This window comes from Cyprinodon tularosa, unplaced genomic scaffold, assembly GCF_016077235.1.
Source record: "Cyprinodon tularosa strain WSP-4 unplaced genomic scaffold, ASM1607723v1 ctg1251, whole genome shotgun sequence".
NCBI classification, from domain to species: domain Eukaryota; kingdom Metazoa; phylum Chordata; class Actinopteri; order Cyprinodontiformes; family Cyprinodontidae; genus Cyprinodon; species Cyprinodon tularosa.
The window spans coordinates 67322-91461 of record NW_024038061.1 but is presented as its reverse complement, the minus strand read 5'-3'; the positions used below and the strand labels follow the sequence as shown (position 1 = coordinate 91461).

The 24140-nt window shown below is 40.0% G+C and overlaps 1 protein-coding gene across 1 annotated transcript; it reads left to right on the top strand.

Moving 5' to 3' along the window:
- The first annotated feature begins 6315 nt into the window (after positions 1 to 6315).
- On the top strand, positions 6316 to 23775 carry LOC119777613 (opioid-binding protein/cell adhesion molecule homolog). Its single transcript, XM_038276566.1, has 5 exons — positions 6316 to 6385; positions 8823 to 8960; positions 14571 to 14691; positions 17509 to 17660; positions 22185 to 23775. The coding sequence occupies exons 1-5, from the start codon at positions 6316 to 6318 to the stop codon at positions 22283 to 22285; spliced, it is 582 nt and encodes a 193-aa protein (XP_038132494.1). The 3' UTR covers positions 22286 to 23775.
- The last annotated feature ends 365 nt before the right edge of the window (positions 23776 to 24140 follow it).

The following is a 24140-nucleotide window of genomic DNA, read 5'->3' as shown; positions in this document are numbered from 1 at the left end:
CAGGAAGAAACCTCCAGCAGAACCAGGCTCAGTGTGAGCGGCCATCTGCTGAGGCCCACTGGGGTTCAAGGAGACAGAAGCAGAGATACAAAAAGCAGCTGTAAAAGGCGGCCCCGTCCAGGAAACACACAGCCAGGCAGACGAGCTCCAAGGCAGCTCCCATGCCAGAGGACGAAGAGAGCACATCCACTCAGTCACGGTCAGAGAAACAGGACCACACTGGAAAACAGGCCGATCTCCAACATCTATTAACAAGGGTGTTGATAGAAGCAGCACAGCTGATGTTTCTTTCCAGGATGACGTCACAGCCAAACAGGAACAGACGAGGCAAAGCTAATCTGAGGAAAAGCAGAGAGAGCAGAAGGTTAGAGATTGAACTAACAGATTCTGCAGAATAGGAGAACAGAGAAGAAGCAGAATGATGAAATGGGGGTCCCTATGTCCTCCAAAAGTCTAAGCCTATAGCAGCATAACTATAGAGATAGCTCAGGATAACCTGAGCCACTCTAACTATAAGCTTTATCAAAAAGGAAAGTTTTAAGCCTAGCCTTAAAGTAGACAGGGTGTCTGCCTCACGGACTAAAACTGGTAGTTGGTTCCACAGGAGAGGAGCCTGAGAACTAAAAGATCTGCCTCCCATTCTACTTTTAGAAATTCTAGGAACCACTAGTAAACCTGCAGATTGAGAGCGAAGTGCTCTGTTAGGAACATAAGGAACAATCAGATCTCTGATATCAGATGGAGCTTGGCCATTTAAGGCTTTATATGTGAGAAGGAGGATTTTAAATTCTATTCTTGATTTAACAGGAAGCCAATGAAGAGAAGCCAGGATAGGAGAGATATGATCTCTCTTTTTCATTTTCATCAGAACTCTGGCTGCAGCATTTTGGATCAGCTGAAGGCTTTTAACTACAGTTTGTGGACTTCCTGATAGTAAAGAATTACAATAGTCCAGCCTTGAAGTAACAAATGCATGGACTAGTTTCTCAGCATCACCCCTGGACAGGAGATTGCTCATTTTAGCAATGTTCCTCAGATAAAAGAAGGATATTCTAGAAACCTCTTTGATCTGGGATTTAAATGACAGGTCCTGATCAAAAATAACACCAAGATTTTTTACTTTATTATCTGAAATCAGTTTAATCCCATCCAAATGAAGTGACTGACTAATCAGCTTCTTTTTCAGAGACTCTGGTCCAAAGACTATAACTTCTGTTTTGTCTGCATTCAGAAGCAGAAAATTAAGAGTCATCCAGGTTTTTATGTCTTCAGACATGCCTGTAATCTATGTAATGGGTTAGCTTCATCTGGATTATAGACAGATATAGCTGGGTATCATCAGCATAACAGTGGAAATTAATCCCATGCTGTCTAATAACTCTACCAATTGGGAGCATGTATAAAGTAAAGAGAATTGGTCCTAGCACTGATCCCTGTGGTACTCCACAGGTAACCTTTGAGCGTGTTGAAGATCTATCATTAACATAAACAAACTGAATTCCATCAGATAGATCAGATTTAAACCAGTCTAGTGCTGTTCCTTTAATTCCAACAAAATATTCAAGTCTTTCTAAAAGAATATTATGGTCAACTGTATCAATTGCAGCACTAAGATCTAACAGGACGAGCACAGATACAAGTCCATTATCTGAGGCCATGAGAATATCAAGAATATATGGGAGGAAGACCCTGCTGAAAAAAATCTATGTTCAACTCCAAGCTAACTTTAGCGCTGATAGGCCACCCCATCCACACCCGCATTACTGTGAGCATGAAGAGAGAGGAGAAAGAAAGAAGGAGGGATTCTCCTGGAGGCTGTACAGAGAAAATAACCCCCCCACCCCCCAACCAGCTGCTATCTTCATCATCATCATCATCATCATCAGATCAGCCTTCTTTCCCATATCTCCACTTCCTCATTTTCAGCAGCTGTTGACACAAACAGACCCTAATTCTGCATGTTTTAATTTTCCCTCTGATTAAATTTATGTTTCATTCAATCATCAGATTTTAGAAACACGTTTCAGCGATTTTTGGCTCCAGAAAAGGATTATTCACCATGAGTCTGTTTTTTGTTGAATACAGGCCTATCAAATGTAGATTATAAAAAATAAATAAATGAAATTGACTTTTAATTCCTAAAAGAGCCCTGACCTTTCCTCTAGCGCCTCCATCAGGCCAATATTTTAATCTGAAACAAATTATCTTAAAAGGTTTTATCTAAATGTGTCAAATTTAAGGACTCCAATCATTGGATCCTCATTGGTTTTCATGATTATTTGACCTTTCATGTAGCACCACCATCAGGTCAAAGTTCGAGAGAACCTTGAAAATGATTTATCCAACTTACTCAAATTCATGACATCTTAATTTTTTCTGTCCTTCTTGGCAATCGGGGCAAAGTCTGCTCTGAATTTAAACAGATTCATGAAAAGCTCAAATGAAATCATGATCTTTAACTATGACTTCATATCTGGTGATAATATCCACAGTTCTAGGTTGGCCTGGGAAAGGGGAGTGGCTATTGACACTCATTCATGATGTGGTTTGGAGAACTTCTGCAGGTGTGGATGTCAGGTCACACACTGACAGACAAGGGTTAGACAGAAAACAGCTTTGACTGTAGTGATTGCACTAAACTGATTTAAAAAATAGTTCTTCTATTTTGCTGCTAAACTAGAAGAAATAATTGCATCTCTGCTTCTGTCTCCTTGAACCCCAGTCGGTCTCAGCAGATGGCCGCTCACACTGAGCCTGGTTCTGCTGGAGGTTTCTTCCAGTTCAAAGGGAGTTTTTCCTCCCCACTGTCGCTACAAGCATGCTTAGTGTGAGGGATTGCTGAAGAGTCAATGAGTCGATGCAATCAGCTGGTTTTCCTTAGATAGAAAACTTTGAATCAATCTGACTGATCTGATGAACTTTAAAGTGGAGCTATATAAATAAACTGAATAGAATTGAAAAGTAACATAAATATAACCGTCGCCGATATGCTCGTTTGGGTCCCAACAGGGTCCCCGTTTAACACTCTTTGATGATGCATTATTATTGTAATAACATTTGCTCAAATGATTAGATGTTATTAGCCTAAAATCATGAAATAAGTGGCTTGGATTTGACATAAGATGTGATATCCCATGACTTTGTTTAGTATTTATCAACTGAGTCTAACTGAGCAAAAACAGAAACAACTTTTGGGAAGAAAATGGTTGTTTCCCGAATGTAATGTTTGATCAAATCTAACGGAACATTTCTAAAGGATCCAGTATCTCTTTATGTTCTGAATTAGAAAGCTGTTGCTGTAGTTAATACTAGAAGTTGCTGTGATGTTTAATTTTTGGCGTTTTGTTTGCAGAGGAACCAAGGAATCTCAGACAGACCAGCTGCTGCAGCACATTTCTTCCTGTTAGCTAGTAAAAGCATCTGTTAGCTGGTAAAAGCGTCTATTGGCTTGTAAAAGCATCTGTTGGCTACTAAAAGCATCTGTTGGCTAGTAAAAGTTTTTGTTAGCTGGTAAAAGCATCTGTTGGCTAGTAAATGCATTTGTTAGCTGGTAAAAGCAACTATAGGCTAGTAAAAGCATTTGTTGGCTACTAAAAGCATCTGTTGGCTACTAAAAGCATCTGTTGGCTAGTAAAAGTGTTTGTTAGCTACTAAAAGCATCTGTTGGCTAGTAAAAGCATTTGTTAGCTGGTAAAAGCAACTATAGGCTAGTAAAAGCATTTGTTAGCTGGTAAAAGCAACTATAGGCTAGTAAAAGCATCTGTTAGCAGATAAAAGCGTCTATTGGCTTGTAAAAGCATCTGTTGGCTACTAAAAGCATCTGTTGGCTAGTAAAAGTGTTTGTTAGCTGGTAAAAGCATCTGTTGGCTAGTAAATGCATTTGTTAGCTGGTAAAAGCAACTATAGGCTAGTAAAAGCATCTGTTGGCTAGTAAAAGTGTTTGTTAGCTACTAAAAGCATCTGTTGGCTAGTAAAAGCATTTGTTAGCTGGTAAAAGCAACTATAGGCTAGTAAAAGCATCTGTTAGCAGGTAAAAGCGTCTATTGGCTTGTAAAAGCATCTGTTGGCTACTAAAAGCATCTGTTGGCTAGTAAAAGTGTTTGTTAGCTGGTAAAAGCATCTGTTGGCTAGTAAATGCATTTGTTAGCTGGTAAAAGCAACTATAGGCTAGTAAAAGCATCTGTTGGCTAGTAAAAGTGTTTGTTAGCTACTAAAAGCATCTGTTGGCTAGTAAAAGCATTTGTTAGCTGGTAAAAGCAACTATAGGCTAGTAAAAGCATTTGTTAGCTAGTAAAAGCATTTGTTGGCTACTAAAAGCATCTGTTGGCTAGTAAAAGTATTTGTTAGCTGGTAAAAGCATCTGTTGGCTAGTAAAAGCCTCTGTTAGCTAGTAAAAGCCTCTGTTAGCTAGTAAAAGCATCTGTTGGCTAGTAAAAGCATTTGTTAGCTAGTAAAAGCATTTGTTGGCTACTAAAAGCATCTGTTGGCTAGTAAAAGTATTTGTTAGCTGGTAAAAGCATCTGTTAGCTAGTAAAAGCCTCTGTTAGCTAGTAAAAGCATCTGTTGGCTAGTAAAAGCATTTGTTAGCTGGTAAAAGCATCTGTTAGCTAGTAAAAGCCTCTGTTAGCTAGTAAAAGCATCTGTTGGCTAGTAAAAGCATTTGTTAGCTGGTAAAAGCATCTGTTAGCTAGTAAAAGCCTCTGTTAGCTAGTAAAAGCATCTGTTGGCTAGTAAAAGCATTTGTTAGCTGGTAAAAGCAACTATAGGCTAGTAAAAGCATCTGTTAGCTGGTAAAAGCATCTGTTAGCTAGTAAAAGCCTCTGTTAGCTAGTAAAAGCATCTGTTGGCTAGTAAAAGCATTTGTTGGCTAGTAAAAGCATTTGTTAGCTGGTAAAAGCAACTATAGGCTAGTAAAAGCATCTGTTAGCTAGTAAAAGCCTCTGTTAGCTAGTAAAAGCATCTGTTAGCTGGTAAAAGCATCTGTTAGCTAGTAAAAGCATCTGTTAGCTAGTAAAAGCCTCTGTTAGCTAGTAAAAGCATCTGTTGGCTAGTAAAAGCATTTGTTGGCTAGTAAAAGCATTTGTTAGCTGGTAAAAGCAACTATAGGCTAGTAAAAGCATCTGTTAGCTAGTAAAAGCCTCTGTTAGCTAGTAAAAGCATCTGTTAGCTAGTAAAAGCATTTGTTAGCTGGTAAAAGCAACTATAGGCTAGTAAAAGCAACTATAGGCTAGTAAAAGCATCTGTTAGCTAGTAAAAGCATTTGTTAGCTAGTAGAAGCGTCTGTTGGCTAGTAAAAGCATCTGTTGGCTAGTAAAAGCATTTGTTAGCTAGTAGAAGCGTCTGTTGGCTAGTAAAAGCATCTGTTGGCTAGTAAAAGCATTTGTTAGCTAGTAGAAGCGTCTGTTGGCTAGTAAAATAACAGAACCAAGCGAACTTGTTAATGTATGCTTCAGATAAAATAGCCTGGGCTTCAGGAGCCTTTAGAGCATATTGTAGACATCTGCAATATGCTCTAAAGGTCTAGCTAACGCTAATGCGTCAAGCATAAATTAAGGTTAGCTCTTTGCTCTCAAATTCCCTGTAATTTCTAACAGCTGCAGGTTAGACGGAAACCACTTCAAAACAATCCCATTTTAAAATGCCTGAACTCTAAGAATCTTCTTTATTTGAATGATCAGTCCAGCTCTTCCATTTTCTATCAAAACTTTAAATCTGCCACCATCATACTAACTACTGCAAGGCAGGAATGTTTCTGGCTATAGAAGAAAAAAACAACAACTATATATTTTCATATCTAAGGAAATGTTTCTAAATTTAAAGAAAAATGCTATTATCAAGGATTTCCATAAACATCGGTGCCTAATCTAATCTAAGAAAATGTCTTAGTTGTCCTCAGTGACTTAGACAACTTTCATTGTCATGTCGTATACACAGAGTGCGTACAAAACAAGAGTTCATTTTATACAGCTTTCATGACATTTCCCTTTCTTAAAGTGCAGCAGTGATCAGATGTAAACATTGGGGGAAAATAATAATAATGCAGTGTTAGCAGCTCCCAGGCGAAAGAGTAAAAGAAAGCTGATGGTGGTCTAAGAAGGTCACAGACAAGAAAAGAAATCAGAATGACAGATCCTACCAAACTTCAGCGTGTCCTTCAGTGCTCACGCTGGTGCCTCAGGCTAAGAGGTATTGGTGGAATGTGACAGCAAGGTGAAGGCAAAGAGAAAAGGCCTGAATGGTGTCAGCAGGAAAGCAGTCCTCAGGGAGACGCCATGCTCTGTGGGCTAGCTAGAGTGGCTGGGACTCAAATGGACCATGACCTGCTTCCAGGACCATCTGCTGAGTATAAAGTTCTGCTTAGAGAACGACCGCAGGGCTCTGCGATGTTAGAAAGCATGAAGCTCTGAAAATAACCGCCGGCTTCTGTCAGGGCGAATACAAGGCGTCATATCAACAGTCAAACCGTGTTTTACAGCCGCGGTACCAGGCGTCTGTCAAAAACACTGATTTCACTCTTATTTATGGATAGATACTAAATATTGTTTAAACAGGAGCAGCTAATTAGGAGAAACATTGCTTCATGTTCACCATCCTGTACAGTGAAACCTGCATGCTGAGATAAACAGATTAAATACAGAGAAAGCAGCAACTTCTCAGACTCGTTTTAACATTAAAGTTTATCGAACTCTGATGATTATTACTTATTTCTTTCTGTAGAATCAATCCCATCCTTTTCATCATCCATTCCTCTGCTCTCTCCTGCAGTTTGGACTCATTCCTCAGTTTTCTGAGCATGGTCCGAGCACCAGACTCACTTAAGCTAATGCTTTATATTGCCGAGGTCTTGCATGAAGAGCTTTTAGTTGCACATTTGCGTCGGCTGCTGCCTGGTAGCCTAATAGGTCTTCTATTAGTCATCCAGTCACGCTATATGGATGCTGATGTTGTACTAATGATATAGGAAGGGCAGCAGACCATCCATGCTGCTGCTGTTTATAGCTGTTGTGATTATTTTTCTATTTCTCTGTCAGCGGTACGATGTGATCACACTGACTCACTCCTTAGCTTTATTCTGCAGGCTAAGTCAGATGGACATTTATATCCTAATATTTATTCTCTCCATATTTCAGGTCATTACTTTGGAAGTCTCTTCATATTTGTGGTTCTGTAATGATCCAGTGTCTCTGTGGGATAAACGGTCCAGCTGTGGTCAGCTGGACCTGAACGCTGAGATGCTCCTATATCACATCTATCCACTCATCTCTGAACGCAGGAGGCGCAGTAAATGGGAACGAACCCACTGACTGGGAAACAACCCAGCAGACTCATCGAGATTAAAAACCACAATAAGGAAACTTGAATTATAATTTAAAAAAACTTTTTGCACAATTTTATAGCAAACAGTGTTATATTAGAAAAAATAAAAGATAGCATCTGAATTCAGTTAGCAAAAATCAAATAAATGAAAAGAGTAAATGAGATTAGTGTAAATGGGCATGAAGTTTGGATGTTTCCAGAGATGATCTCGGCAGCATTCCTTCATCCTAATCTAGTTATCCATGATGAACATGTCCAATTAACTGCCAGCGGATCCCCTGATTCCTGCAGCAAGCTGATTAGCTCTTGTCCACAGCCTTTGCCGTAAATCCCCAGCCGGCTGCTGTAACGTCTCCAGGTTATGGTAATATTGAAAATGTTGCTTGATTGACACTTCTGTTAATCTAGATTAAAGCTCATATCTGTTTTCTCTATGGTGCATAAAACATGCTCGGTTACACACTTTAAGAGACATGTTGTAGAGCTGCAGGGTTTCTGGTGGAGAGAAGTTCTCCCTCAGTAGGGAAGAACATTCATTGCAATAAATGTCGTTCTAGGATGGTAGAAAAACTCACGGAACATTTATTTGTTCTGCACTGCTCTAATCTGAATTATATTATCATTATTCCGACTTCTAACCTCCTCAGTTAAGATGGACAAAACTAATTTAATGTAAGTTGGCTGATAATTTTAGTCCAACTGGACAGTTTTCAATCACTTATGTTTTACTCTTATTCCAAATTGTAATAATCTTAGAAAATAACAAATCTTATTTATTAGAATTTAGCATAAATTACCCAATTTTCAGATTTTTTTGTTTTATTTTAATTAATTTTAATTCAATAATCAATAGAAAATCTAACTTTTCGGCATTGACCCAATGAGGTTCTCCGTGAAGAACTCTGAAGAAGGCGATTATTTTCGAAGAGTTTGGAATACGGCTGTAAAGTAAGGAAATGAGGAAACCAGTGCTATTAACACGCTGCAGTCATGCAGCTAATAAATGGTTTCTGAAAAGCAAAGAAAAAGGTAAATTCTGAGTCCACTGAGTCTGACTTTAAAGAAGCTTTATTTTCCAAGTAGCAGTGGGAGACCTCAGGGTTCGGTCCCAACCAAGAAGGTTCAGCAAGGAATCATGTTTTTAAAGAATCAGAAAATATTACATTTAGGTTGAACATCCAATGACTGTATTTGGCATTATTCTGGGTGTGAGGAGTGAGAATGAGAGCGAAGGCACCAGCTGGCAAACCTGGGTGAGGTGGGGTGGGAACTATTGTGATCTTTTCTGCCTACAGCCTCTTTACAAGTTTGTCTGAACTGAAGCTCAGTCTCGTCCAATAACAGTTGCCTGCTATGTTGTTTCATGGTTATGTGACATTGAAAGGTAGAAGTTATTAGTCACTGGTTACACCTTTGTTAAAACAATCACATTCATTTAATCTCCATTGCAAGAATGACTTTTACTGTAAAACTAAAGGCATCTATTTGATGTTAACTTTCCACAGGTGGCCATAAATTTGTGACAGAGGGGGAGCATTTGGAGCTGATCTCTATCACCAAGGAGCAGTCGGGAACATACGAGTGCATTGCCTCTAACGACATCTCCAGCTCCGACATAAGGAGGGTCCAGGTCACGGTCAACTGTAAGCACCACACTCTCACATTCATGGTCACAGTTTGCCTCAATGGCCTGTTAAATGTCATTAATCTCCGTTACCACTTCATCCTATGGCCCTTTAGCCACAGGGCCAACGTCACCTTGCTCTACTCCACCAATTTTCAAACGTTTCCCTAACTGTATAAAGGTTTCCACCCATAGTTGACTTGAACTCTGAACCAGTCCTGCAGTAGATCCTCTACTTATCTTGACTTTACCATCTTAATCTACTAAGGCAGAGGAAGCTGTGCCACAGATCTTTGAATGGCTCAGAAAGTAGGAGCCAGAATTCAGGCAAGACAGAAAGTGGGTTACTTAAAAAGCGTTTATTCAAACCATGACTGAAACGCATCTGCAGCGGCTGCAGCGGGTAGAGAGTCTGAGGCAGAAAAGTCTATAGGAGAGAAACACAGGTTAGTTATTACGATAATCTGAGGATTATTATGAACGTGTGAGTCACTAACCTGGTTTAGCAGTTCAATCCGTGCCCAGTGAAGGAGGTAAGATGCAGCCGGTGTGTCAGCCGATGACAGAACACAGCGGACACCGCCAGAGAGTTCCAGACGCTGAAGTCTAGAAGCCTGCCGAGCTGACAGGAGATCAGATCTGAGCAGATGATGGAGGAAGGCAGGATAATCCAGAGGGTGAAGTCAAGAGGCAGATACTGCTTCAGTCTACAGAAGAATCAAACAAGACTCCAAAGACGGGTCAGGCCAACAGATCAGACAGGGGCAGAGAGGCTCAATGGTCCAAATACAGAAACAGATCAGGATCAGGCAAACAGAAATCACTATTAGAAATGCTGGAGAACTCTCAACACCAAAGGCTAAAGAATAACCTGGCACTGATGGCTGGGACCAAGGAGTTTAAATAGATGCAGGAGCAGGTGGACCAGATGAGCAGTGATGAGGAACAGGGCAGAGTTAGACAGGTGAATTATCAATCGAGCCAACCTTCAGCAGCAAAATCATGACAATCTCATGGATAGAAAAAAACATGCACACAGTCTAACAGTCCAAAAAAAGGACCCAAACCTTCGGTTCACTGGTTTTTATCCTGCAGACCAGTGTTAGTTAACTTCAGTGCTGGAGGGCCGGCGTACTGCCTGCTTCAGCACACTGGATTTCCATCCATGGCTTTTGTTGAACTGCAGTCATTTGGTTGGTTAAAGCAGACTCATCTTAAAGCTGCAGTAATCCAGCCTCTGAGGTCTGGAGTTGACTACCTCTGGTAGACCCACACCCAATTAGGGAAGAGCACTACCTCAGTGTATCAGTGAAGGCAGAGTGTGACGCGCCAGGGGGCCTTATCTGTTACCAACAGATGTTTCCTTCTCACTTGTCCCTTTTGTTAGTGAGCAGTATGTTCTGCACCACAGAAGAACAGGATGTTCTAGTTCCCCACTACTCCAACACATTCACTTCCTTAAGAAAGCTGCAGAGATTCATTTCAGCAAAACAGTTAAACATGAGGTCATGGTTATGTGCTGGATTATTGGTTATTTGCTTGACTGATATATAAACTATCCAGCAAAAGGCGGTGAAAATGGGAATTATTTTGACTTCGTCTCAAAATCCTTCTTTTTTTAAAAGATGTTCAAATCACTGAGGTTCCTCTATGAGTGCGTTCAATCATTGCCCAAATGTATAATTCAAGGATGCTTGCGTCTAGATAACATTCCTTTATGCAGGGTTTAATGCTAATAAAATTCATGGTTTGATAGGTTTTGGCGAGATGTTCAGTTCCTGAACAGAGAAGCAATGAAAGACCATTATACTTCCTCTAACATGTTTTACCATCCAATGTATAACACTTCACCTTAATAGAAATGAAAATTGCATTTTTAGTAGGTTTCTGGATATTTAAAATATTTCTATGAGCTGAAAAAAACTAATCTTGAAGAAATCTGTAAGGAGAAATTATCTTTTTCAAAGCATGAGTTAAATGGCAGAAAAACACTTTTAGTTCATACTGGATAGAAATGTTCTCTCATTCTATAGATCTGCACCTTCTGTGTAAAACCTTCCAAAAACAGACCTACCTGTGCCAGCACACATGAAGGTGCACTAAATATTCAAGGAGGCCACAACAGAGCCTGTCTATCTAATCTGGTTCTGGAACATTCTCAGGCTGAGTTTTGCACCAATTAGTGAAATGGAGCCCAGGCAGAAGTTCAACTGAAGAAACTCGTTGCTCTCCTACATCAACCTGCGACACAGCCAATCAGCTTTGAACCACGCCTCCACGAAAGCCAATCGGCATCCAAAGTTCATCTTAAAAGGCCTCCGATCGCACTCCTCCGCTCCTGTGCTCAGGCGGCGGATGCGCTCTGACTTTATTCAGATGACACCAATTTAACTCGAAGTGACTTTGGATCCTTTGCTCCGGCTGCTGCTCGGATCCTCTGACACACCTGTTGATCCATGCAATGCTGCAGAGATCGGCGGCTCCGCCACGCCCTGTTCCCCCGTCTCCAAACATTTCTGTGTTTCAGCCATCGGCAGCCACATCGGCTCGCTCTGCGTTCAGCTCTCTGACACCGATTCTCTTCCATTGGGACGTATCGCTTCAAGCCTCCATTGTTTCCTCATTCATACCTTCACTTCTTTGCTCTATTAAAAATATCCCATGCTCATGCTTCTGCAGCTCACAGCTTCTCATCGTTAATTAACATCAGTCCTCTGATCTTTGCTTTCAGGTCTCCGGCTGGTTTTTATTCCATTATCTCTGTCAATCATGTCATATAATCAGCAGATTGTGCGCTGCTTTGATGGATAAGTCATGTCATACCTGCGTTTCTTTCAGTCTGTTTCCGTTTCAACTCATGCTTAATTTAAGGTAGCCTGAATTTAGAAACCGAAGTTTAGTGGAAAGTAGTTGTTCCTATTGTCACTGACTTTAATTAATCATTTAAACCTAATATTTATGGTTCCCTCCATCCTCCCAGTGGGCGCCTCATGGCACCTTCCATCCTCCCGGTGGGCGCCTCATGGCGCTTACATCTTCGCAGCGGGCGCCTTCCATCTTTTTGCGGGCGCCTTCCATCTTTGTGGTGGGCGCCTTCGCTCTTCGCAGCAGGCACCTCATGGCGCCTTCCATCTTCACACTGGGCGTTTCATGGCACCTTCCATTGTGGGTGTTTATGGCACCAGCATTGCAGTGGGAATTTTATGCTGACTTCTAGCATCGCAGCAGACGGCTCATGGCGCCTTCCATCTTCGCAGTGGCCGCCTCATGGCGCCTATCATTGTGGGTTTTTATGGCCCCAGCATCGCGTCAGGCATTTTATGCCACCTTCCATCTTCACTGCGAACGAAGAAACTCGTCGCTCTCCTACATCCGCCTGCAACACAGCCAATCATCTTTGAACCAAACCCCCATGCAAGCCAATCGGCATCCAAAGCTCATCTCAAAAGGCCTCTGATACGCACTGTCTGCTCCTGTGTGCATGTGGTGGTTCCGCTGTCTGACATCATTCAGATGAAACCATTTCCTCCCCCCTCCACCATCGTAGCTAAAGCTTCATCAGAGCGTCATTCCTCCCGGACTCTTACTGCGTTCTCTGTCTCATCTTAACCGGTCCGGCAGAACACCGCCATGCTGAGCCTGGTTCTGCCAGAGGTTTCTTCCCAACTGGGAGTTTTTCCTCTCCACTGTTGCTTCATGCTTGCTCATCATGGACAGGTTCTTTCAACCTGTGTTATCCAACTGGACTTCCATCTTCCAGATCCCTGAGTGAAGCTCTAGTATCAGCTCACGCAGTCCACTGGATCTTTCCATAAAGCTCAGCAAACCGTCTCTCTAACCAGCAGTCTATAGACTGACCAACTCCATCTATCTCCACTGCACCACCAGTTTCAGGCCTGGGGGGGAAACAGCCCTGTTCTTTATTCCAGTTCATGCATATCTATCAAAATTAAGCGCTATGTTTCCTGCCGAGGTCTGAGCACCAAAGACTAAGTAATGGTTTCAATAAAATTCTCCTAATTGTCTTTTATCTCTGTGTGAGTATTTCAGATTGAACTGAGTGTGCAACTGGCACCGTCTCTGCAAAGGCTGCTTCAGGGCGAGATACCTGAATACCAAGATATGATGACTAGTGCCATCAAATCCTAAAGTTCTGCTCAAACTAACAGACTAAACAAGTCAGACTTTACATTTCTTGTTTTATATAGTGACCAGTCTGACTTAAAGAAATACAATTAAAATCCAGAATTAAAATCTGTAAGAAATAAACTCAGCAGACATCATCTGATTCTCCAGAAACATTGCTGGTTCAAATTATCATTGTAAGAAAAAATGTTGATGGCTTAAAAAACAGAGAAAGTTAGTCTTATCTCTAAGTACCATGTTTGGTTTTGTTCTTACTATATGAGGGTAGATTTGTTTCTTTACAATTCAATAAAAAAAAGGTTACTTGAGTCAAAAAATATATTTTCAAAAAGACCTTCACTTCAATAAAAAAAAACCTTTTCAATCAAAGAAATAAAGAAAGAAATATAGTTGACTCAAAAAACTACATTTGAAGTCTTATTTTGTTTGATTGGAAATATTTTCTTTGATATAAGTCAATTTTTATTTGTTTAAAGTCATGTTTTAGTTGAAGTAATATTGTTTTTTTGATTGGACCATATAACGGTTTGGACATCAGTGTCTCTATCATTCAAAAAGAAGTTGCTTAAAAAAAAAAAAAAAAAAAAAAAGTTTTCAATCACAGAAAATAGTTTTTGACTGCAGATAAAATATTGGAGACTTCAAAAATTTAACTCTTTTTTTATATTATTGAAAATGTTCTCTTTTATCGTAGTAATCTTTTTTGTGTTTGGACCTTACATACCTCATCCTAACATGGGGAGGACATTTGACTGTTTCAATCGAAGAAAAAACTGTTCAAATGCAAAAAAATACTCACCTGAATTTTTGTTTTTAGAAGATAATGTTTTTTGTATTTTTCTTTGAATGAAAAAAGTTGTGTGCAAGACGTTGTGGTTGGTGTAGACAGCTGTCAATCAAAGAGGTCTGACCAAAAGAGAAGCACCCGCCCACTGCGACACGTTGGTGGCAAAATAATTCAAACAAAAACAACACTTCAAAACTTTCTTCAGTTTAAAAAACAAAGCAAAACAAAAAAAAACATTATCTTTAAAACTTTTTTATTCAGGTTTTTTTTTTAAAGTTTTGCTCTCTGCTCTCCGTCGTATGCAGTGAAAAGTAAAACTCTTTTACTGGTTGGTCTTCATTCCTGCCCTTATCTACGCTCATTAAATCTGGACCCAATCGCTGTCCAACCCAGGACACTATGGAGGGACAGTGTCTCTGGCCTGGCAGCTCCTCAGGCTTCCCCAGGAGGACTCTGGGGGGAGGGAAGCCTGGGGGTCTCTGCTGAGACTGCTGGTCCCACATTAAGTGGAGGACGATGACCACATGGTGCTGAAAATGTTGCTTTACTTTCTAGCAGTCATTTAGAGATGAGGTGATAATACTTTAAAAGTGACCTAAACGGATTATTAAGATAGAAGTGTTGTCATGCTGTGAATATTCTGTTGATCAGGTTAGATAAATGCTGCTGTTTCTGTTTTGTTCTTTTCATTTTCAGACCCTCCCTTCATTTCAAAGGCGAGGAGTACAGGAACTCCAGTTGGACAGAGAGGAGTTCTGCAGTGTGAAGCCTCGGCGGTTCCCAGGGCAGAATTCGAGTGGTACAAAGAAGACCGCAGGCAAGGATCCTCCCTGTTCTGCTGTTCTTCTGCTCTGCATCTATATGAATGACTCACAGTTTGACTTTTGGGAGAATACTGCGCCTAAACTCTCTTGTTTATTTATTTACCAGTGGTGGTCCTTCACGTTTTCATGCTTTTGATTAAGATGATTAGGAGATAGAGACGGGAAAATGACTTTCTGAAAAGCTTAGAAGCTGTTAAACATGAGGAGCTGTAAATCCCATATAAAACACTTTCATTTTAAATATTTACATTCTCTAACAGACATACATTTTATCACTCAAACATATAAATTCTAGAATGGTGCTGCTTAAGTAGCTCTGCTAGCTTTACTCTGGTATTCTTTTGTTCACTGTTTGTCAGTTGTTGGGAAACTGGAAGGATTTTCTTTTTCCTTTTTTTATACCCTTTATAATGCGTAACCACAGCAACCCAAGCAAGTGGATCTTTTTATCCCTGGGAGGGGCTAATTAACAACTCTAAACCTGAAATAATACATCCACTACTTCCATAAGTACCTGCTGAGAGGAGAAGGAGATGGATTCAGAGCAGGAGTGAGGAGATGAGGGAGGAACAAGAAATTCAAGCCATCTCATCCATCAATCATCATGGGCAATGTGAGATCTTTAGAAAACAAGTTAGAAGAACTTTAAGCCCCAGCAAGGACCCAGCAGACATCAGCAATGCAGCATTATGACTGGGACACCTAATGGAGGGGGGTTGGCAGTGTTAGTGATCAACAGATGGTGTCATCCAGGACATGTCAGTGTGAACATTCATCACTGCAGCCCAGATGTTGAACTGTTGGCTCTCTGTCATGATCTCAGCTTCTCTGATCAATCACCTCATTCACCTGCTGTTCCCTCCCCGCTCTCCAATTATCATTCATCTTATTCACCTGCTCCCTCTGCTATATATGCGTTAGGGGGGGTGGGGGTGGGGTCATGACGGAGGTAGATTCCTGGATTCCCTACGGGGCCTGTGATCATGACAGTTTTGATGGTTGACTGAGTAACTTTTACTTGTAATTAAGTAAGATTGGAGTATGTGTTACTGTAGTATTTACTTTCCCTTTGAGATCAACAAAGTATTTCTACATTTAAATATCTCTTACACAAATATATTTAAACTTTCAAATGCAAATATTTCAACTCTCACTCCTGATCAAACATCTAGGACCAGTTAAAAAATGGCAAGAATGAACATTTTGCATCGTTGCATCTTAGAGCTTCCAAATAAAAAAAAGAAGGGATGAGATTAAGATAAAGATCAGATAAGCAATTTATTGCAAACAAGCATTTAACCATTTAAGGTGATTGGAAATGTAAGAATAAACTCATTTAACAGTTTCTTTGGATTATTTTCTGACCGGTTTCCAGTCTCATGACCTCCTGGTGGTAAAAACAGAACAGCTTTCAGAATGTGATCGTATTTTTGAGCTGCATAAACTCGATCACTGGTAACGTCTCGTTGCTGCTGAGACTGGAGACCATCTTTCTATACGTCTATGGAGATCCTGATGGTTATGGAACAAAAACATCACCCAGAAATAATTCCCCAGCCTCGAGCTGGAGGCTCCAACTGGTTCAAACTGCAGTTCTATAACTATCAGGCAGCATCAGAGAGAAAAGGTTTTAAAAATGTGTTTTCAAAGGCCTTTTCTCCTTCAATTGCACAAAATTGCCCTTTTAGAGTTTAAACAAGATCACCAAACAGAAGGTGGAAAAAGTTTTATTTTCAGACGAGAAAATGTAAGTTTGACAGTCCTGATGGGTTTTAATGTGTCTGGAAAGACAAGCAGATCCCATGGGAGGAGCTTTCTAAACGACAGGCTGCCTTTGGGATCAGGGGAACATTTCCTTCAGCCGAGCTTCAGGTTGTGGAGCGACGTCACGGCAGCTGGCTATGCAGAGATGTTTCAGAAGGCCTCCCTCTTTACTGAAGGCCTTCATTCGTGTGCCGATGAATTACTCCTTAGATTAACTCTTTCATCAGTCTTGGTATTTACTTCATCTTTGCTCTGGTTTTAATATGTTTAATATCCTTCCCCTAAAGCCGTTGAAGCAAAGTTATGCAGATTTAGCAGAACCTCAGTGAGATTCTGCAAACAATGGAGTTCTTCTTCTTCTTCTTCCAGATGACATCTGAATGACTCAATAAAAGTAGCACACCTAACCTTTTTTATTTATTCTGTTTTTTATTTTTTTTTTATTTTAACAAGTGATTCAGTAAACAAACTCACCCTGAACGCACCATCAGTGAAGCACAGGACAGAAGTGGAATAACGTCCAGTTTTTTATTTGATCAGGAAACCTTGCAGTGAAATGATGCTCTGGATTAAAATGCTAAATATCAGCAGATATTGGGGGAACGGGTGTAGGAGGCAGGAGATGTGACCTCAGGGTCACAGATTTGATCCCAGCATTTCAGTCCTTGTGTCGTCAGGCTGGACGTTTCCCTAAGCACCACCTGATGGTGATCAGAGCGCCCTGCGGCCCCTGGTACGGCAGCACCACTGCTGTCAGTGAGCCCCAGGGCGGCGGTGGCTACACTATAACTCACCTCCATCAGTGTGGGAATAACTGAATATAAATCCTTTAGAGTCTCTTTACTTAGAAAGGTGCTTTATAAAAACAGGCCTATTTACAGTAGAGCTGCTTCATATGGGACTTTATCACATGTATTATTTATTCTTATGCTTTTTTATGCTTAAATGTGTTTCTTACAAATATGATGAATTATGCAATTTAAAAGAGGCTTTCTTCCCAGACCAGAAACCGTTTTGGCAGCTGATGGGTGATCTTTATTTTGCAGGCTGCTGAATGGAATAAACGGCCTTAAAATAGAGACTCAAGACAAACAGTCGCTGCTCATCTTCTTCAACGTGTCTGAAGAAGACTATGGAAACTACACCTGCGTTGCCATGAACACGATGGGGATCACTAACGCCAGCATAATTCTTTATGGTAAGAATATAAACACATTTCTTCAAACTGCATAAAGGTGTAGAAGGCTTTGTTTCCTCATGGATGTAGTTATTTCCTCATGCAATGAATAGTGAAGTGTATTTAAAATTAATAAATACTAAAACCACTTTTCAGTCTATATTATTCCTACTCCAAATATATAAACTTTCTATGTCTACAGACATAGAAATGGAAAAATATTTTCTAACATCTATAGCATGTAGTTTAGCTGGTATCCAGCTTTTAAAGCTCATTATTTCTATGAAATGTTCCATGAAATTTAACTTGTCATTTACGCCCACTGATAGCAAACACATGGAAATATGTGCTTATATTTGAAAGCCATCCTCTCTTTTTAAAACAACCAACTATGAGGATTTTTTTTACATCACTGCAAAAAATATTTTTTTCTTAAAGCTACAGTGTGTAATAATTACAGGCATATAAAGTCAGAAATTTAATATATTATACATAACTATGTTATTTATCATCACCTATGAGCTCAGCCTTTTAACCATAATATTTGCGCTGCCTTAGAATTCGTTATTTATAATTACATAGGAGCGGGTCTCGCAGCCATGGAGGCAGACATCTTTGCGCTACGGCAGCCCAGAGGCAACAAACTAGCGATTGCGAGATCTCCCATGCATTCGAAAATAACTACGGCAAGTTGAGAGAGATTAACTGAGACGGTACTGAACAGTAGATGGCAGTATTATGCCTGAGAAGCGTTTAGTCTGCCTGAAACCAAAGAAGAAGAAGAAGCAGGTATACTGCGCCTCAGTAACAAGAAAGGTGAACAAGGCGGCAGGCGTGAGTGACTTTGCAAACTGTTTGGCACTGTGTGGCCAAACATCAGACGAATGGAGGATCATGCCTACTCTGTATCACAACGAAAAGCGGCGGACACCGAACCCCCGTCATCTAAGAAGCGGAAACACGACGAGAATAAACGCAAGCGTGACAAGAAACGGCAAAAAACACGGATCAACATTGGCACGGCATTTACACGATGGAAGTCACTGATGGAGGAAAAAGGTTTTCAAAGTGACGCTCAAGTTGCCAGTTTTCTCTTGGACAGGTAATTAATCCTACACACACAATTGTCTAAGATCACTGCAGTTTTTGGAGTACAGGATGCTCAGACCTGTCTAAAACAATAACATGCTGCGTGATGATGCTGTTACTCTCCAGTATACTTATTCAGCAACGTCCCTGACGTTTCACAGGTAATGATTCAGTAATTTTCTGTAAAATAATTTTCTGGATATATACCTCGGTTACTTCTCTCCGGCTCCTTTGGAGATCTTCAAGCCTTTCCTCCTCTGCTCTCACCCCGCTGGCTCCCCTCTCTCGCCTGGCCCTAGCTGCACGCCCACCCCGGCCTCTCTGCCCTCTTCCTCTCCCTCTTCCTTGCCTTGTAACCCCCGTGCCACAAACAAGACTTGGACTCTGTAAACGGGGAATATATATTCTTCCAGCGAACACAATCTCGCTGTTAAACTAATGACTACAATTACTTCGTCTGTTTATATCACCATGCAAAGCAGCTCACCAAGACGTCACAACGACGTAGAAAAAATAACGGGTATATTTATTATCTTAAGTCTACATGAAATCTATACCCTACACAGACTAATGAAATACTATCTGTAAAATTATCTATGTAAACAAACCTCATCACTTGAGAAGGTAGGTGATGCGGACGTCGTGGAAGACATTTTGTCCCGTAACGCTCGCCGTACTGTTGGGGGGGAGAAGCGGTGGGGGGGAGATGTTCATGTTGCTGCAGTCTGCAGTCTGACCGCTAGATGTCGCTGAAAATTACACACTGTAGCTTTAAATAAGTCAGTTTTTTCTTGAATTGAGGAAGTAAGATAAACACTTTACCAAAGGAAGAAGACAATTTACATTTAAAATCAGAAAAAAGAATTGCATTGTCTTACTTCAAGGGCCGTTGTTTTTATCATATTTTTCTAAAAGTGAAGATACTCATTCCATTGGCAGATCATCTTATTTACCTGATCAAAATAATGGTAAATATAAGAATGTGAGGAATTTTTTACTTATTTCTAGAAGTGTTTTTGCAGTGTGAGGCACCTCTTTGTTTAGTGCAGAAACACACACGGTTCTACGAGTTCTTCCTGTCCAAAAATCAAACAAATGTACAAAATATTGTAACTGCAAATTAATATTAATAATTTATATCTGTCAGGTTTTTAATTTAAAAATACAGGGAATTTTACAACATCTTCTGAAAACCCTTTGATTCCAGCATAAGAAATTTGAAATAAAAACAATGGATAGCGATCTACAATAAGGTGATCAGATAACAAAGGTGTAAAGTAACAGAGTAGAAATACATTACTTTACTGATGTAGAAATGTTGGTTATCTATTCTTTACTGGAGTAATTATGTTTAGATAACTTTCTACTCCTTATATTTTGAAAATAGTTTTGTTTCATTTAAGCTACTTTTCATTATGGCCTGTTGGTATTTAAAGAAATTTTAAAAACCATCAAGATAATTTGTTTCATCCAGACAATTAATTTTGTTGTTGTTGGACTCGGTGCTGCCCCAACTTGTTGCTCACCATATACAAAAAAAAATAATAGTTTATCAAGATGATGCAAAATTAAATGTGACTCTGTTAGCATTAGTTTTAAAACTAAGAAAATAGAGTCTAAGGGCCGGATTTATCAAGATCCAATTTTGCGTGCAGTAATTTGCGCTCGCAAACTGGAATTTTGCGCGAGGGGCTGAACCATGGTTTGCGGGTGATTTAACAAGAGCGATTGCGTAACTGGTGGCAGGTGCAAAACTGTTGGAGACGCCCTATTTAAATGATGGTTTTGCGCGTTTTGTGGTTTGCGGCATGGCGAGTTTGGACAGCAGAAAGCGCAAAAGGAAATTCGACCCCATGGAAATGGAGGTGTTGGTGGATGAAGCCAACAAACATTTAAGTGAGCTACAGCAAAGAAGTGTGACTGTCACACAGAGGAACGCTATATGTGAACAAATCTGTAATAAAGTAAACGCTGTTGGTGAAACCTTGCGAACAGTGGATGAAGTAAAAAGAAGATTAGAAGGCGAACCAAAGAAAAACTGGCATATAACAAAACATCTGCGAACAAAACAGGAGGGGGCACAGTAGATGAGATGCCTCTGACCAGCATTGAGGAACAAGTACAGCTGACGCTCTGTGAGGAGCAAATCACTGGAATTGCAGCTCCAAAATGGCAATGCTGGATAAACGATATGTTTTGATGATCATTCCATAAAAATTCAAAAAAATTCAAAAAATATCCACTGGACTTGGTTTTCAAGATTTGAAGACGTTTCGCCACCTCTCCATTTGATGATCGTTTCCTCCTTCATTCCAAAAATATTCACACGGAGTGAAAAACTGCGTTCTCTGCGTCTCCTTGCTTCATTTCCATGTCTCCTTCTTGCAGCAATAACCGCTGCCATGTGTGCGCAATTACGCATACAGACCATTTGCACCTTCTTTTGAAACGTGTTAAATATAGAGTCAGATACCGTTAGCAAAATTGCTTTCAGGTTTAATAAATCACTTTGCGAGTGCTAAATTAATATATTTACATGTTCACCTCCCACAAGACGCACTTTTGCGTGTAAACGCCCCATATTGCATATTCATTGCAGAAAAAGTACTAAATGGATAAGAGGCGCTATTTAGTGCGTTTTAAAGACCAAATCCTTTTAGCACGCTGTTGATAGATCAGTTTGTACATTTTTTAGCGTGCGCAGTGAAATAGCTCACGTTTTTATACACGCAAACCTTTGATAGATCCGGCCCTAAGGAAGTTATCATCCAGAATTATAGAAAAATGTTCCTTTATAGGAGAGAGCAGGCCTTAACATTCCAAAAAAGTAAAAAAAAACAAAAAAAAACTATCCACTGGACAAACAGAAGACCTCTCCTATTTAGCCAGGCCAGCAATTCTCTTTAACCCCTTTCAGAGACATAGACAGGACTACTGGATAAAACCTGGAACTAAACGCTATTTCTGACATTTTGAATTGAAAAATCTTCCTGGATGGAAGAGAAACGTCTTCTAACTTGGAAACAAAGTCCAGAGGATTGATTTTAACTTTTTTAGAGTGACTCTGACCTGAATGACTGAGAATCGTCTCCAACATTCTGGCCTTAACATTTTTACTGCACTACTTTTACTTTTATACTTTAAGAAGTTTCAGAAATGGAACTTTTACACTTTTACTGGAGTAAAAAGCTGAAGTTAATCCTCTAACTTCCATAAAAGTGTTTTAAAACAGCAGGATTTAAACTGGAGGAATAAACATGAACACTTTGAACACCTCTGTCAGATTAGGATTGTAGCAACAGCTCTGATTCCACAGGCTGATCAATGTTTTACTGTAATAATAGAGGTAAATGAAGTGTGGCTGCTGATTGGGGAGGACAGCAGGAAAGAAGGTAAACTGCGGTGTTTTCCGGCCTAAACGAGACGGTTAACAGCTGAATTGTTTCTCTTCTTCAGGTCCTGGAGCGATGCATGATGTAAACGGGACGCCCATCTTCTCCTGTTGTTCTCTCTGCCTCCTGCTGACGATAACCTTATTCCACCTGCTCAAGTTCTGATGAAACCTGTGACCTTCACTTTAAGCTTCTCACAGCAGCGAACAGCAAGAACAGACGATTTAGTCCTTATGACAAGAAGAAGAAACCAAGAATGCCCGCGGTTCACTCTTTGTTTTCTTTCTAATTTCCTTCTGGCTTTACATCCGAGTCTGTTCTTTCCAGGTTCACCCAGAGTGAAAGGCAACTATGAAAACAAGGGAAGCGTTTAAACATGCACTAATTTGAAGATGGTAGAACTACAGAGCTTGTGTGTCTCCAAACCTTTTTGTACGTGAAATGGGAAAAAAAGAAAAAAAAACAGTGTGTTATCATTAATAGTTGACTGTTTATTGCCCAATATTGAAGTGTAAATTCAGATTAATACTATTATTGTGTGACTTCTGTTCAATATCTGTACAGTACCAGTAAGCTTTTTTAAGTGAATGACAAAAAAGGAAATAATGCAATGTGATTGTTGAATTTCACTGTATTTTTACAGTTGTATGCAAAACAGAAGAAACTGATCCTTTAAGACGATCAGTTGAGAATATTAAAGTATACACCATTATTTCTCAGGCAAAGTCCTCTAACATAGTGCATCCTCATTTTTACCTGTATCATCGTGTGCGTATAAAATGTACAGAGTGAACGTTGATCTCCCGCACTCTTAAAATGCATTCATTTCTGAATGGGCATCAGCACAGAGTCATAGCAGCTGCAAGGCACATTCCTGACAATCTGGATCCAGATTCATGTGAGTTTAACTTTGAAACAAATGGAAGAATGATGCTGCTGTCTGCAGACGGTCAAAGCGACCCGCCCTCAGCGGACGGCTGATTGACAGCATTCAGCCTCATTCTGTTTACCTCAATATAGCATCAGGTTCAATTAGCAGCTTTCTAATTACTGCTTATTAAGTGCTGCACTTATTTTTAGCCATTTCTATTTATAATTTCCAAACATTGTTATTCATCTGAATAATGTTAATTCTTTTTTTTTTAAATATGTGAAAATAAACATATTTAATCCATCCCTTGTTAGACCTTCACAGTGGTCCTCATGCTTCTTCTTTGACCAACAGTCCTCTATGCAACTTGACTCCATGTTTTCATTTTACCGCCATGTTTTGAGGTTAAACATAATTAACAGAAATTTAATTATGTATTACAACTTTCTCTGTCATCATATATTGTTCTACTTGTTTTTATTCTACAACTTTAACAAAACAGAAGTTAAAAATAAATGTTTTGTACTCTTAAGAAATAATTCAAGAAAAAAATATAATTTTAGCCGACATTAAGTTTTCTAAACCATGTTTTCTTATTTAATAGTAATTTCCTTCTATTTTTATAATTATATATTCCAAATGTGGGATGTTCTGATCAGGATTTGCTGTTTCTGACGTAGCCGCGTGTCAGATGGTACGGAAAAATCGATCCAGTACTTTATAACAAAAATATCTGATTTGCTGCTATCGTCATAAAATGATAGCAGCAAATAAATAAATAAATAAATGAAAAATAAAGGAAACACTTTAGAAAGCATTTTTTTCTAAAATAATATGGATATTAAACATCAATTTGAATGAAAAATACCAACAACTGAAGCAAAGAAACACAACCGGCCTCAAGAGATAAATAAACAGCAGCTGCTTGTTATGCAGCTCAGGTGGCCAACAGGATTCAGGAGGGAACAGTCCAGGCTCAGCCAGCAGGACACGCCCCTGTGGGCGGTCCCACAGTGTGGGGGGGGCGACAGTGTGTGGGGGCGACAGCGTGGGCGGTCCCACAGTGTGGGGGGGGGGGGGGGTGACAGTGTGGGGGGGGGGTGACAGTGTGGGGGGGGGGGGGTGACAGTGTGGGGGGGCGACAGCGTG